At 41.2% G+C, this 16,991-nt stretch overlaps 1 protein-coding gene and 1 long non-coding RNA gene across 4 annotated transcripts; both read right to left on the minus strand.

The window, feature by feature from the left end:
* Positions 1–22: 22 nt before the first annotated feature.
* Ttd14 (TRPL translocation defect 14) lies at positions 23–14,323 on the minus strand. 3 transcript variants are annotated; one of them, XM_071787677.1, is made up of 10 exons: positions 14,137–14,323; positions 10,513–10,580; positions 9,750–9,787; positions 8,910–8,947; positions 4,936–5,064; positions 4,779–4,851; positions 4,058–4,458; positions 3,616–3,823; positions 3,039–3,211; positions 23–2,719 (listed from the first exon to the last, which is right to left on the minus strand). In XM_071787677.1, the coding sequence occupies exons 1-10, from the start codon at positions 14,174–14,176 to the stop codon at positions 2,418–2,420; spliced, it is 1,470 nt and encodes a 489-aa protein (XP_071643778.1). In that variant the 5' UTR covers positions 14,177–14,323; the 3' UTR covers positions 23–2,417. The 3 variants fall into 3 exon arrangements, with proteins under 3 accessions (XP_071643778.1, XP_071643780.1, XP_071643779.1); XM_071787679.1 differs by lacking the exon at positions 9,750–9,787 and having other exon boundaries at positions 14,137–14,210; XM_071787678.1 differs by lacking the exons at positions 8,910–8,947; positions 9,750–9,787 and having other exon boundaries at positions 14,137–14,277.
* A 146-nt stretch (positions 14,324–14,469) lies between these two features.
* Positions 14,470–16,178, minus strand: LOC139818786 (uncharacterized). The gene is made up of 2 exons (XR_011733513.1): positions 15,770–16,178; positions 14,470–14,966 (listed from the first exon to the last, which is right to left on the minus strand). It is a non-coding gene; the product is annotated as an uncharacterized lncRNA (long non-coding RNA).
* Between the last annotated feature and the right edge of the window lie 813 nt (positions 16,179–16,991).

Raw genomic sequence — 16,991 nt, forward strand, 5'->3', positions numbered from 1 at the left:
GGTGGAGATATAAGACATGATAGGCACGTGACATTGTTTTATTAGACGCTTATATGGATATAACGTTTTGTTTTTCAGATCCATTATCTACGTAAACTGAGTGCGCATTGATAACTCACTGTTGCATCATCGAATGAAAATATAGACTTTCGTGTTTTTATATATATATTTATATATATAATATATGTATATATATATATACATATATATTTCTTTCTCTTTATTTCCGCGAATGAATGTTTCACAGGCACTTTGTCTCTAAACAGTGGCAAAAATTTGTGAATGATCAGTTTGGCGTGTAGAAAATGCGAAAGCGACACGTGAGGGTAAGCGTCATCGCAGAACTCACCATCAAGTTTTAGGGTCACGAGCAAAATATAAGATCTCGCAAATCACCTGTCTATCATTAATCCTCTTAATCATACTTATCTCTCGTAATCTTTTTTTTCAGCAAATCTCTCGTCTCTGTCAGTGAGATCTCTCGCGATTACATCGACAACACATATTACAATTAATCACAGAAATGGGTAGATTCGACAAAAATAATTGCGCCACATTATATACAATTAACTTAATTACTTCTATAGGCAAGCACCTATTAAGTACTGATATATTCGATCGTTAAGAGTTCGCCGTGATTGCAACAACAGGCTATTTTACGCCATTGCCATATTTTTCGAGTGAGTTATCAGATTATAATTTCTCGAGATCTAAAAAATTAAAAATTCCTACATCCTAAAGAAATATGTACAAATCTCAGAAAGCTTGAGAATACTCTATAAAAAAATGAGAAAACTTTGGCTTGCCCGACGATAAAAGGGAGAATAAATTCGCATTAATTGTTCGAAAATATTTCGAATATAGCCTTGTACTATCTTCAATCCTTAAAGTCAGGAACTTTTTACAATTCAATTGTCCTATAAAAATTGAAATCTGAAAAAGTTTAATTTTCAAAAGATAAAAAGAGATATAAATATATATATTAGAAATCTTTAAAAGCAATAGTTCGACTAATAACATCATTAAAAAGTTATACAGGTTTCAATTCTTTTCTCCAATTACATAAACTATTATTTCGCGATCAAGCAAATTTCCAAGCATTTTTCAGATTTACAATATCCGGTATTAATTAAAAAATAAAAAACAATCACATGATTGTATATCTGCATTATCTGCGTAAAATTCGTGCTTCAAGGATTTTACGAAATATTTTAATATCAATTTTTTTCTGATGTACATAAAAATGTATACAAGTGCTAGAGATCTGATAGCTCACTTTAAAACCTGTAACTTCGATATTGCATTACTGTATCACCCATGTATCGCAAAATACTACAATATCGTCGGAACATAAATTTTTAACGTCTTTTGTGATCTTTTTTTTGACATTAAGTACATTACAGAGATATTTAACACATTTGAATTCCTTAAAGATTCCCAAAAGATTTTGCGATAGTCTCAAGAGAATTTTTCAACCGTTTCTTACGGTGTGTGGCCCGATAACGTTGCTGTCTTAAAATGCGTCGATATTTCTCTTTCTTCTTGAGAAAATCGCGTTTCCAAACGTCGATTTCTCGCAATACGATACGCGCATTTCTCTATCACAATCGTTCTTTCGAGCTTTCGAGCTAGTTGTTAGACAATACTTGAGGCGTATAAAGAGTAAAACTGGACTAAAGTAAAGTGAAGTACAAACACTTGATGCATCAATGCACATCGCTCATTTAGTGAAGCTGTATTGAAAACATGCTAGGACCTCGTTTCATCAATGTCGCGTAACTTTAGCTCTTGTTCAATTCATCTCTAACTTATCTCTTTGGCTCATTCTCCTCTTCTTTCATGCGGAAATTTAAAAAGGAGTGATAATAAGTTACGGTGAATCTGGTAAAACTTAATTTTTACCAGAAATCGATATTAAATATCACACGAGCATTTGACGAAAGTGACAATTTTATATATATATATATGTATATATAATCGACATTTCCCTCCAAATATTTCTTTATTGAAAATTTTAGGAATTTTTTAAAATTGTAAGAAAATGTTGAGAGAATGAAAAATGTATTATTCAAAAATTTTTTAGATATCTTGAGACTTTCTGAAATTTCGTCGTAAATTTTCGAAAGATTTACACTGGATCTTGATTCTGATCCAAGTTTAATCGACGTTGACGAAACTGACCGTAAGACCTTTCATGAAAGTTCCTTAAGTACGACACGCAAGTTTGATTAAAAAATAGATATTATCTGTGAAATTTTATATAGAAGACTATCGCACTAGTAGTTCATTCAATATTAATTCAGATAATTCGCGCCGACACTGATAACGTTAAGTCCCTGTGCTACAGCTCGGAATATTCGCGAATCGCTTATTATTAAAAGACTTTACTGTTACTCAATTTTCCGCATTAGAATCTATTAATCAAATCCGTTCTTTTGCGGTTTATCGACCTTTAACTCTCGCAAACTCTCCTCCGGCCTCATGGTCGAATTGCGCACTTCCAGCTTTTGGCCGTCGCCGTTCATGTTACATCGCTCGGCGAACGTTGCTTTACCGTTCGTCAGACCGTTTTGGATGCTCTTCTTGACGATCGCTTGCTGACGGTTTGTAATCGAACCCAATGCGCTGCTGGTTTTGAAATCGAGTCCGTTACTTTGAACTTCGGTCGTTAGACTCTTCGAGATCGGGGCACTTTGACTCTCTGCCAATTGCATGATGCCTGCAAAATGGAATGCCGAGCGTTAGATCGTTTGCGTTTTAATATAGCGGTTTCTATCATGTCACCTCAGATAATCTATTATTTAGCACGCTATTCTTCAGCACGGTTGAAATACGTGAAGCTCGAATGGCCGAAAAAGTTTGAATCATCGAGCTACGTTTCTCTACGCTTATACGTAAAACTACGCTTATATAAGTAAAACTTTTCTAGTCCGAGCCTAACAGATAGAAGAGAAAGAAATATGTAAGATGAATGCGTTTGTGTAACAAAAACATAGATATCCTTACAGTTACAGGATTTAAATATATCAATACAGTACCGTGGCAGTATTTATTAGTGCTATTCCATTCTTCGCGTAAGCTGAGATTGAACATGCTATAATCCGGATTGCCGGTGACCTCCTTCTCAATCGTCAGGAATTGAGGCAGAATGTTTTTCAGCTCGTCACCCGTCAACGCCGTGTAGGTCTCGAGCAACATCAAGCCTCGACATCTGTAAAGTGCGCACGAAGTTACATTTAGAGTAACACAATGTCCTTCCCTCTCTTACGATAAATAAATACATACGTAAGAGTGAAGTAAAGGATCTTAGTGAAAGCGAAAGAGTCTGTTTTAATATTACTTTTTTTATTAAATAATCTGAATCTTGAAGTTAATTATAATCGAACTATTTATACGAAATTATTTCTCAAGATATATTTTGCATGCAAACATTATCGCTAAGCATAGAAAAACCAATCGTACAAGATGTCTTGGATTCATTTTTCACTAATTGTAAGTTTACTTTTTATTTATTTTTTTATAAATATAGAAATCGACTTTTCGATTATCGATATCGAAGATAGATAGAGTTTCAACATTTTAGTTCATTTAACCGTGGAAATACTGGGGTGTTACCTGGGATGCGCCGGTTCTCTGTATATGTCTAACTGGAAATACTGATTGTTGATGAGAAAGCAACGGCGACGCTTGAAGATAGTGAAGTGCGAATCGTCGCGCTGGGCCAACATGTTCAGGTAGTCTCGGTGCGTCAGTTGGGTCTTCACCTCGATCACTTGGCCGCACATCTTCGGTCGGCGAATCGTGTGGATATATGACCAGTGACCTTAAAGAAAATTATAGAAAATTCAGTATCGTCGCTCGAATCCGTCGTTCGGACGTAGGAAAATAAAATATGACGATGACCGATGCACCGTTAACTTACACTTTAAATGAATTATCGAATTTTTTGATAATAATAAACACAAGTTAATTTTCCTTGTCAAGTGATAATATTGCTTTAAATGGTTAATTGGGTCGCAAATGAGGAGAGCTTTTCGTTGTTTGCACGGTGATTCACCTTTCTGGCCGCGCTTGCGTAGACGGGCCTGCATCTTGGGATTGTTGCTTTGGAGGTAATTATGCACGACGTCGAAGTCCTGGAAAGGCGGGAACTCGCTGTCCGCCGGCAGCGGCGCCTTCACGAGGAACTTGACCTTGCGACTGCTAGCGCGCAACCGGTCGCCGGTGTCGATGCCCAGTTTCTGGCACACGCACTCGATCATCCGGCAGATCTTAGACTCGAAATCCTGCGAGTTGTCGATAACGTCGAAGTATGGGTGGCCCACCCAGGAAGCCGCGGCCTTATAATCCAGCTCCCGAGCAAGTTCGACACCCTCGGAGCGACACGCGTGTTCCTCCGTCGAGTAGAACTCCTCAGCGCCGTTCGCGGCCGAAACCATGTGGAGGATCTGATTATATCTGGTCAACACGAGAGAGAAAACGGGAGTTTACTGGCAAATAAAATATTAAATTAAATACCATTGGACTGCAAGACTAATAGCAGTAAATACTACTAAAAATGAAAGAGTATGAGAAGATTAATTTATTAGTTATTACATACAAAGAGGCTCATACGATTGATAAATCACCTAATGAAAAAGGTCTTAGAGCCGGTATACTGTTAACCTTTTCCATTAGGTGATCTACTAATTGTGATTAGTTTTCAAAAAATAGATTCTCCCGAAGACAAGGGCGAGTATCGACTTTACGAGCTTTCTTGTATCCTTCATTTGTCTCACCTGTTGTCTCTTAGTTCGACGTTGTTCCATCCGTTCGAGGCCATCATGAGCTCCCACTTATCTTTCGAAATAACTGTGAAAAATTACTCCCAATTAATCTTTACGTCATCGGAAAAAATCCTGAACTAATTCTATTGTTTTCAGAGTTTGTACTAACAGGCGGAGGCGTCCATAGCACCGCGATCACAGATGATCAGGCAATTCCTCGAACAGCTCTCACCCAGTTGAAAGAACGTGTTCTCGATTTGTATCATCGTGCGCAAAAGATTTTCCTGAAATTTGAATGCTGCAACACACGTGTGAAAGCAAATGCGGTATTATACAACGAATGTTCTCGCTCGCTCGTTTCGAGGTGTTGCTTGGGTAGGATCGATCTGCACGTGGACCTCGGCGATACTTGAAGCGCCTAGCCTGAATAATCGCGTCATTTATCACGATAAAGGGAGCCTGAAGCTCTAAGGAAGAAAGCCCTAAATGCGGTTTAGCTCGATAAACTTTCTTAGGAGCGGTATTTTTAGAATTATAGCGAGTATACTAATCGAGTTATCTGAAAGACAATCTCATATTAAAGCCCTTTTCAAGCGAGATCCTAGCGAGACGGGCGGACGATCCTCGTTCGTTCCAGTGACATGAAAAGAAAAACAAAATTCGCGAATTTTTTTATCAATTTCTTTAATATTTAAGATCCATGATTTTGTATACATTATTTTACCAATAATTTTGAAAGAAATAGAAAAAGATGTATCTGGGATATTTTTATTCTACAGTTGATTGACGAGAGGAGATTCGATTTATTTCGGGACGAGGAAATACCCGAGGATTCGTCTCTCGTCGGCGAGAGAATTCTAGAGTGCCTTGCATTTCAAGGCCGAGACACAATGAAGCGTATAAAGATAAAAATGTAAGAAATAAGGAATAAAATACATAATATCGCGTTGACACGCAGGACGAGACTACGAGAAGCGGTCGATAAGCGGAAAGATACGGCTAAGGGATAAAATAAGCTCCTACGCCTACTGGATAGCACGAAAAAGTGTACCCAATTGACTAGTATAAAGAAGACTTGTTAATCGGCAAATTGAAAGAAGGTATTCATTTCACAAAGTTACAAAATTCCGATCACAGATTGAGAAGTTCTTTAATTTTACTTTAGTCGGTGATTATTTCGCGAACTTGGAAATCTGTTTTGCCTTCCGTTTCATTTAGATCAATATCTATTTCGTAACATCAGTTAAGTATTCTCTATCTTACAATTCTTCGAAGAGAATTAAATCGTTTATTTTTTTAGGAAGAATCAAGAATGATATATTATTATATTATATTATATAAATATTTTTATAAATTATTATACAAATATATAAAAATATATAATAATATAAAATAAATTCTTATGCAATTTACTAGACGCTGAAGATAAAAGCGACACGGTGGAAAATTAGAATAATAAAAAGTAGAAATAAAAAAAAATCTAAAATGTTTTCGAACTAATCGCTGATTTCCTTGTGCGTCTTACACCGGTATTTTCATCGTGTCTCAGACCCAAACTCTAGCGCGATAACTCGGACTCACCCACGCCGGAATCGACCTCCAGGATCTCCGGCCATCTCGCCTCGCCATTGCGGGAAGCCTCGCTCCTACGATCTAGACACGAGGATTTCGCGTGCGAAGGACACGGATTCTCCGCTAGAATCAACCTTGATCTTGGCCTCACGTTGGGGGTTCGGAGACTCGGGTTGAAAAGAATATCACGCTTTTGCGCCCGATGATCGAATCGCGAAGGAAAAAAGACGAGTCGAGAGGAACTGGATGAAAGGAGCCCTTACTGAACGAAGATACGAATTTACGAAGTTTGGGATTCTTCGATTATTCCCTATTCCTTTCCGTATAGCTCAATCTTTTTCTTTTTTTTTTCAATCTTTTTCTTTTTTTAAACGAAATTAAACGAAACTGCTTCTTCTTGGACGAACCTAACGGGCTAATGTCAAGGATCTAATATCGTCGACGATGAGAAGTAATCGGATTACCGCGCTCAAGTTTCACAAACGTCAGTTTTTCTTTTCCAACTGACGAATGTGCCTTCGCGGAAAAATAGCCGAGTGACAAATGGATATAGAAATAAAGGCGGTAATAATCCGTGACGTTTTTAGCTTTTAGTCCTTGGCTCGTCGCAAACATCAAAACAACATTTCTTTTCAATTAATTATGTCCCATGGCAAATCAAGTTGACAAATTTAAGCTCCTAAAATTTCTCAAGAACGCCAAATCATCGCAATGAAATTTTAAGTACGAAATGCAAGCGAATGAGAATAAAGTAAAATCTTACGAATCTCTTATTTTTTATATTTCCGTAATGCTCGAGAAATCGTAAGATTTTTGCAAGATGTTTTGCAAACATTTTGCAAATATTGTCACATGCTTCGACTGAAAGAATCGCGCCACTTTAATTTGATAAATTATCTCGCGCTCAATTATATGAGACGTTTACTTGGCAGGAGCGTTATAGCTCGTACAAAAATTGTATAAGAGATTCGGAACACGGTATATATCTGCGACGGATGATAAAACGTATGCGCAAAAAACGTAAGCGGGGGAAGCCTGACATTCGCGTTCGTTCGTTCAAGGGCGAGCTGATTAAAGTCGCAGTAGTCGCACGATCGCCTTACGTAAGGGCGAACGAGCGTTTCGATGACCACCGACGTAGCAAAATTATTATCTTATCTCGGGCACTACAGCAAAACTTTTCAGTTCAACCTCGACATATGCGCTGCCAGGTGGGACGTTTTAAGAATTAAAAGAAAGACAGACACACGTCCCTGAAAACGTACGGACAGCTCGGTCGAGCGCGCACAATACGTTCCGCGCGAAGTACGAAGAGTTATATTTGCGGGGAGAAATAATATGGTGCAAGAGATTTTAAAAATAGACCCGGGGTTGGACCAATTGACGCGGCCGCGAGGCATAAATAAAACCGACAGGACGAGATAATTGAAATTTCGCCTAACGATCGGACAAAGTCCCCCGCGCGATACACGATATAGAACGGAAGGCCAAGTTTAGCATATATAGGCCAAGAAATTTTAATCGTTATGCAATCGGGCTGTGTTGTAAAGCCCGGTGTCCACGATGCAAGAACTGGGTCCAAGTTTCGGTTTAAGCTAATGAAACTGCTACTTTTCTGTAAGAGCTGCAAGTTGATTGGCTTAAACCGAAACTTGGACACAGTTCTAGCATCGTGGACACCGGGGTTAACGAAAGTAAGCTCCACATCGCGCACATCTCGTCAAACGACCGTTCGGCAGCCGTTCCGGGCGCAACGAGACGCAGACAGCATGTCCGAAATCGGGACATAAGACGTCTTGAAGACATCTTTAAGACGTCTTACGATATGATAGCTAAAAGACGTCTTACGTCCCGATTTCGGACATGGCTGGGAGAGACATGCCCGAACTTAAACTTCACCGGTGAGATCCGCGGCGAAGCTTTCAAGGATCCGACGTTTCATACGCGACAACAGGTCGGACTGGTTTCCTTTATCCTTTTTTTTTAGCCGTCATCGAGATACGAAGTCTTTTTTTTATTTCCTCTCTCTCTTTTGCTGTCTCTCCCCGCGCTGGTGCAAAGCTTGGGATTTTTCCGTCCGCGTTTGTTCTCACTCACGTCGCGATTGCGCCGGTTGACGCAATCCGTCGTGTTACCGGGGCAATGCATCCGAGCCGCAACTTCCAAGGTCGGCGAGAAATAATGTCTCGCACCCGCCTTCCCTGGCGTAGCGGGTTTGTTTCAGAAAATCAGAAAAGAGGAAAAAAAAGAAACAACACAGGTTCCCGACAGTTAATCCGTGTAATTTCCATCACGGCCGGACGAACGAATCCCAGAGCTGAGTCGAGACAGACAGTTCGACGCTTCTCTAATTAATTACGTCAATTACTGCAGCTGCGGCCTGATTCGCGTCGCGCGGGGTTGGGGGGGATCGTTCCTGTGCTAATTTCCCTGCGTGTCTACATTATTGGAAAATTTTCACGTTTTAGGATATACGCTGTCAAGAATCGAAAGAGCACGTGAGTGTAAAAAGAGAAACGTGGGGTGAAAGGGAGCGTATGAAAAAAAAAATGATATAATCAGCAAACTTACCCTCCTCCGCGTTCAGGTCTGTAAACTTGATGCCGCCACTGAAATGGAAAGAAAGCAGACGGCAGATATGAGACAATTGCGTGAGGCACGCGCTACAATACGAGCGTTTAAATTAATTGAGTTTAATCGAACGAATATTTATACAACGCAATTGCGACGCTGGAACGGTCTTAAATATCTCGCAGCTGCAACCGCAGCGGCAATTGAAGGAAGCTTATCGTTACACGCGGACCATCTTAATAAATAAAATCGCCTTCAAACGTTTCACTGTCGAATGCTACAATACTATACCGTTTCTCCCGGGAATGAAATCAATGGAATCAATGTACAAACTTATAATAAATTTTCCAGCCACACCCGATGGAGCGATCTTGAAGTTTTTGCGCGGCTTTTGCGACGCAAATGCAAATTGTTCATTGCTCATTTAATATTTACTCCGCGGAGTCTGTTTCGCGAATTTTTTTGTTTCCTTTGCGACACAATCTTGACTCGAACGAGAGGCGAGAGGGGGCGAACGGCTTTATTTCATTCTTCAAGAACTTCCTTTAACCCTGCAATGCGTAAAGCACACGCATACACCCGAGGGTTTGCGAGACTTTTGCTGTTATCCTCGTATTTCCTGTTAATTTCGACAAATTTTCCAAATTGATTAATCTCTCGATCTATTTTTGTTCTTCAGACGCTTCACATCGTCAGGGCATTCCAGGGTTAATTCGAAAGAAAACCGTACTTGTCCAAGGGTGACTCTCGTTCCAACTTCTCTCTTTTTTTTCTCTCTCGCTTTTCATTTATTTTTCTTTTTTCTTTTTTTTGTAAACTTGTGATCGTATAATTGCATACCTGAGCAGCACGGTCGCTGTCTCGGGGACACGGAACACCTGAAAAAGAAGACAACCACCGCTCTATCGAATCCAAAACGAAGGGTAAGAGCCCCCCGAAACTAGATCGCGTCTCTTTTCGAAAAAAATCTCTGCTCGGCTACAAGCCTCAAATCGCGACAAGATTGTAACATTTAATTGGAACAATTTAAAGATCATTGCTGATCATTGCATAATAATTTTTTTCCCTTCTTTTTTTTCTTTAAGAAAGACTCGAATCGATTGAAATACGTTCCGCAAAGCTCGAACGAGCTGTGATATCTTAGAATCAACCTCTATACGCAGTTGCGACTCACTGTGCGACTACTGCGACTTACTGCAAGGTAGAATCTCGCTCCAGAGAGAGAGAGACGAGCTACGGAAAAAGCTAGATTATGCCATAAATGCATTATCCTTGACTCGAATTATCGTATAGCACGCGACAATCGAACGACGTTCTGCAAGTAATACGTATGTACGGTAGACTCTATGCAGAATAAATAATCATCCCCTTCTCCCGGCTATATACCGTCAATAATAACGAAACTACCCTTACGTTAAGGTATACTGTACGGCGTCTGTCGAATCGAATCTAACGTGGCATCGAGCGAGCGTCGCTCGGAGAGAAAAGCAAAAGGTCAGTCAGGGGGGAGAAAACTCTCGCAATGAAGATCTCTCTTTTCTTTTTCTTTTTCTTTCTCTCGCGGAAAGCTTTTTGTTCTTAAGGCTCAAAGGGTTCTACCTACCTTCCAGCCCATGTTCTCGAAGAAGGTGCACAGCCTGGCCTGCCCGGTTGTCTTGCCGCCGCATGGTCCTGCAATCACGAGAACACGTGGTTTAGACACCGGCCGCTCCGAGATTCCTCGAAAAAATTTCACGCGAGATCCACACGTGCGAATCGTTTCTGCCGTTCTGCGCGCGTGAAACCTTTTACTTCGCGATATTGGTTGCTCTCCATTTACATCAAAACTCAGATAATTCTCACTTGTGACGTCATAACTCAGTTAAATGCAAACGTTCTTTTTGCATGCTGGCAAGCGAGATTCAACTGAGTTTTTATCCACAATCAAAAGACCATGTGCTTTAACGAATCAAATAAACTCACATTAAAAGTGAGGCTATGGACCTGTATTATTATACGATAGCTTTGTCACCAAAACAAGCAGGTAAATACGAAATGACACATCTTACCTGAGTATAAAATACTACACATATCTGAGTGACTCTGATCACTTGAGTGTAAATGGAAAGCAACTATTATACGTCTTCTCCTGGCTTGTTTTTCGTTACATAAAATAAATGACGAGCATATGAGAAGGCAGACAGTCAATAAAAGTCAAATTGATCGCAATTGGTGCGCGTCTCGGCCCGGCTATTAACTATTAACTCGTCGCGACGTTATAAATCGTGCTCGTTATGCATATCGGGATGGCAGCGAATTTTGAGCCTGTCGCGCGCGACCTGATCCTAAAATAAAGTATCCAATCGCGCCGCGACTCAGCATCTAAAAGAATTCCGGTCTTTTTTCCGGGCTTCTCCCCACTAAAGTATCTAATCTAATCTAATCCATCAACGTCCACCCTTATCCCAAAACAATACAGAACAGAATTCCTTGAGCCTCTACGCTCCTCCCATAAAAAATACAATGAAATTCGTTCCTTCGAGCGATGAAAAACAATATAACGTTATTTTTTAGACTATTTTTGAGAAGAACACATCCTCTCCTGTAAGATTTCCTTTGCTGTAATTTTCCTGTCTTTCACGAAGCTCGGGAGATCTCGTTCGAATCGTATTGATGCTTAAATAAAGTTCAGCATCTTCAGGAAAAGAATATCTTATTTTCCTTTGTTTTTTTGGACGCATTGCTGCGTGAACCCTCGCGATCGCGTGAAAATTAAATTTCCGGGCGAAATAAAGAGAAGCACGTTGCTCTCACAATTTTCAAGGTTTCTCCGTATATTCATAAGCAACTCAGATTCTTCTGCGTTCCTTCGTCGAAGTTAAATTTTGCAACCGTTCTTCTGCATCTCGCAATTCTCGCATACGTCGTGTATATAGCATCAGGTTGTCGGAGATAATTTTCGCTGTCCGCCAAAAGATAACGGGTTGTCAACGATAAACCGACAAGGCTATCTATCGTGTCGTTCACACTATCTGCTGAACTAATTCGAGTAATTTCCGGTTGTTATCTATCTGAAATGACGAAAACAAACGTAAGAAAATATCGCTTATCGGGGACGAGGGGGAAAAAATAGCCGTGACTCATGCGACGCGGGCGGGCGTCTGTCTGAGAAATGTCTGATTGTGAGAAGCGTGCACCCGGTACTTTGTATTGTTTTACATTCAACATCGGCTATCGAGCCGATAAATTCGTATGGACGAGCGACGCCGGCAATTCAAGCGGGCAACTCGGCGAGGGGCAACAAAGGAATAATGCAACTAACGCAAGTAAAAAAAAAAAATAAAACGAGTAGGGAGTAGGGGATAAAATTTCGTCCGCACGGTCGGGATAGGTGAAAATTCATCCGAACGGAGACCCGTTCTCCGCGAGACACCCTTCTCCCAGGTCACCCGGTACAGTTGTAGCCGCGTGTCCCTTGGTGTCCCTGCGTGGCGCGTGGAATCGATCGGCATCCGCGCGTGGCCACGATAACGAACGTTGCAAAACGTCGCGAGGGAAACGAGAGACAGTGCGACGCTGCGTCATAGCCGCGCACGAACGAGATGAACCCCGCCGAGTTCGATGTCCCATTTGCAAATTTCGATGTAACGAACGGAACTTGCGATATACTACCTGCGTCCCTATCGCCGTATCTCTTTTCTACGCCAGCCCCGAAAAGCTCTCGACAGTTTCAAGAAGAATTCCGATAAGCGTGAAGAAACAGGGATTTCTAAAAATATGGGGTACTTGCTTCGTATTGTTATTGTTGGAAATTCTTTCTATCCTAATCCGGAGAGCCTTTCTTTCAAGAATTTCCGAGGGATATCTCGTTCTGTCGAAAGGTACAGGACCCTAATCAACCTTGAAACAAATTTATGACCCATTTCCGTAACGAGAAGAGTAAAGTATATAGGCACTCTGTACTTTGGAATCTCCGTTCCTTCGTACCTCGTCGTTAGAACCTTTTCCTGAAACGTGGCCAGAATTCTCTGGAAAGACGCCAGAGCTTCATTGCATTGAAAATTATTATTGAATCATATTTCAATTTATACATTGAAAACGGGGATGCTGAATCCGTACGGAAGCTCGCGCCGGCAATTATTAGCACGCGCTTCCCGTTTTCTTCTTTCTTTTCTCGACCGTGGGAGATCTCCCGACCCTGCTCGTTAAGACTTGATCCAGCGAGCGAGAGAAAACGCGAGCGGTCCCCGCGTCCCACGTGCTCCGCCGCCGTCACACGCCGGCCGGGAGAAAAACGTCTCTCTCGCTGCGAAAAAGTCTTCGCGCGTCCTATTCTCCCGTTGTCGGCGCGAGAGATTTAAAAAAAGAAAGCAAAAAGGGGGGAGCAAAACACATGTGCGCATCGCGTTAAAAAACGGAGACTATACCTGAAGAACTTGGCGCGGCTGCAAAAATAACTCGAGGAGTTAAAAGCGAAGCACGTGCTTCGTCGGGAACTCGCGCATTTTCCAAAATTTCTCATTTTATTTTACTCCATTTTATCGCGATTGACGCCGGTTTTTCTTCCGATCCCCGGAATTTCGAGGCTTCACCCTCGGAAGGATGATTCTCTCAATCACGCAGTTTTCCCACGTGTTTATCTATGACGTAAGAAGCGCAGATGGTGAGAAGCGCGATTCGACGGAACGCTCGATTCCATTTTGAAATACGCGAATATACGTTGCAAAGTGATACAGCGGCGGCCGGAAGTTTTTGCAAAAGCCAACGGACCGATGCGAGACGGACGAGAAATAAGAAATCGGACACTCGGCTGTGAAAATGTGCGCGCGCGAGCGCATTTTAGGTTTCAAAATAGACCGAGGAGATAAATATGTAAAATAGCCCAAGGTAATACGCGGTGTCATTGTCGCGAGCTTTTCTCCGTAGCTCCGATATACTTTGTATCTCCCCGAATAAAAAACTCCAATTACTTGCTCGAATTATTTCGAGATCTGGCGCGCGATCAGCGACGGTCTGCGTCTTCGGGCATGCAAATTCCGAAGGAAAAAAAAAGAAATCAATGAGAGAGACTCCGCGTGCTCGCTCTCGCAGACGTGCTCGTCCAACGAGACGTCGCCGCGTCGCGAGGTAATTAGCGAGTTTTCAGGAGGCAAGTCGGGCTCCCGGAACGGAGTTCGGGAGTCCGATCCACGCCACCGTCTACTCCAGCCTGTACCCTGTACCCCCCTGTGGTTACGTATGTACGTACCTCCGGTCAGCACCAACTTGTACACGCGTTTCTGATCCATCGTCGTCGGCTCCACTTCCGTTCCCGAATCCGGAATCGGAATCTCTCTCGCCTTCTCACTCACGCTGCCCGACGGCGACGGCGACGGCGACGACGGGGACGACGGCGACGAGTCTTCCTCGGGGGATGCCGGGGTGGTTGTTTCCTCCCTTCCGATGCGACGGGGGTGGCGGGTGTGCGACGCTCGAAGGCGGCGGTGGTCGGTACTACATAAATACCTGGTGGCGCATCTCGGGTCGGCGCGTGCTCGACCGCGTGCTCGGACGACGCATGAGGGAGGAGGGGGGGGAAGGAGGGAGGAGGAAAAAGAACGACGACGACGACGACGAGAGGAACGACGAACGATTGAAGGTGGGCCTCGAAGCGCGCGCGAGTTACTCAATCGAATGTATTCGCGGGGTGTCTACCCTTACCGCAGCCGGGGTGTCAGTCTCTTTTCTCGGAGCAAAGGGAGGAGGGGCGAAGGAGGGGAAAAAGGAACACGATACCGCGCGGACTCACGACTCGACACCAACAAACGCGCGCGTCCGTCCCGTTCCGTGGCTCGGAAGCATCTGAAGTTGTCCCCGAAGCAGCGAGAGAGCTGCGCAGCTGGTCGTCGCGGCGAGTGTGTCGGCACTGTCGGCACGAAGTCACGCGCGGCGGAAGCGACGGGCACCACCGGAACCCGGGACCCGACGACGGACTCCCGCGCCAAATTCAATTTCGGAGCAGCGGAAACTCGGAGCCACTCGGCTTCCCGTTTGTCGCTTTACGTTTGTGCAATTGGGCTCAGCGCAGAGATTTATCTCCTAGGAACGTTGATTCGACATTTTTAAAATATTCAAAAATGCCTTTATCGATATGTAATTACTCTATATGTGAGATCTATGTAGATAAATTCCCCGGTGGAAAAATGTCTCGGAATTTTTTATGTCATTATTAAAGAATTTTATGAAAATTTTAAAACTTTCTCAGAATTATTCAGATTTTTCTCGCCGACACATCTTTATAAAAATCTAAATAAATAAATCCATCCAGAAAATTCATCCAACTTATTAGAAATTTTCATATATATATATATATATATATATATATTACAGATACTGAAATATTTCGAAAATCCTCGTCCAATTATTTCTGAGAAAATCAACATTTTTTTCAGAATTTTTTACAAATCTGAAAAATAATTTGATGAAAATTTCTGAGAAAATATAAGAAATTTTTTCACCAGGATTGGAAAATACATCGCGATTGGCCAAAAATGTATAAAAATTAATATCTCGTTCGGCTTGGCGTCCCAGATAGAACATAATGCTCATGATGACATTACTTAAAAATCCCATTTATCGTCACCTTGACCTCATTATGGCCAGTATTCATGTCAGATCTTATATATAAGATCTTAACTCCATAGCTAATGGAACGATTCGTACAGTATCTAAAGATAAACTTAAGACAATCTTAAATATATAAGATAATAAATCACCAATCTATGGCCGGTATTCATAATCAGATCTTATTTCAAGACCGTCTTAAGTAATATCTTAAGATGCTAATACGGCTCTGCGATTGGTTAATGACATCTTAAGTAAGTTTTTGGGATTGTACTTACCAAGATTGTTTTCCACGTTTATGATTCCATATACGTTTACGAGAGACTGGAAACATCTTTGCGATTCAACGATTTCCTCCTGAGAGATCATCGCGAAAAGATCCGCTCATATAACGGCCGACGTCCTTATATATTTCACTCGGCGTCCCCACGCCGCGGCCGTTCAAACTTTGGAAAATACCTCGATGGAAAAAAAAGCAACAAGCGTCTCTTTATCGCCTCCGTTCGCGCGACCGCAATAAAAACAATGTCCTTGGTACAGATAACACGCTCCGCTGAGTTTTCCCTATTTTATCCTCCTCCCGAGAGCGCGAAATAGATCTGAGACATACGTAAAACACTTTTTTTTACACGTTTTCCCTCTTCTTTTTCTTCGATTTACTAAAAAACCACACGATAAATTTTAAAATATTAAAATATTACGTTTGAATTAATATCTCGCAATAATATATATATATACATATATACATGTATTCCGCAAACATATTTTCTTTTATTTTACTCTCTTCTTAAATGACAATAACAGAATATAACGTGATAATATAACACAATCGATGAGAATCAATTAAGTTACCTCGATTTTCTGAAAGAGATTTTTATTTTGATTAAACCTTAATAATTAAAACCGATACAGATGTTAAAGAGTCTCGATTATCTTTTTCTCGTCTCTAAACTAAATTAATCGTTGTCGCTTATACAATTACGTGACTGCAAAAGTAGATCGAGAGAGAGAGAGAGAGAGAATCGGAGGGGGATCGTATATACAGAACTCTTACCATCTTTTTAGTTAGTTTTGGATCAAATTTCTAAAATAATTAATAATTTTCTCTGGTCTCTGTATTCTTTTGTTTGACTTGCAATTAGTCGTTATAACGTGTATTGAAAATAAAAAATACACTTTGAAAAATCTTAGTCATTTATTTTCAGAGAAATTATTAATCGTATAAATGGAGCGAACGTAAGCAATCTAAATTTTGCAATTTTTAAATTTTTTTCTTTGGTGCTCACGTGGCGATAGATGAACATGGAATACACACGTGTGCTCGATATTTCAGATTTACAAAAAAACATTTTTCTATAAAAAAAAAGTAAACGCGTGTTGCACACATTCGCTGAAATTTAACACTAGGTTACTAATGAAAAACATAAGAACGTTGATTTCCTCCATCCAAGTCCAAAATAATCAATTCGACGAAAAATCGATATTTCAAGAATCGATAAA

The sequence above is a fragment of the Temnothorax longispinosus genome, chromosome 9 (assembly GCF_030848805.1).
Source record: "Temnothorax longispinosus isolate EJ_2023e chromosome 9, Tlon_JGU_v1, whole genome shotgun sequence".
NCBI lineage: Eukaryota > Metazoa > Arthropoda > Insecta > Hymenoptera > Formicidae > Temnothorax > Temnothorax longispinosus.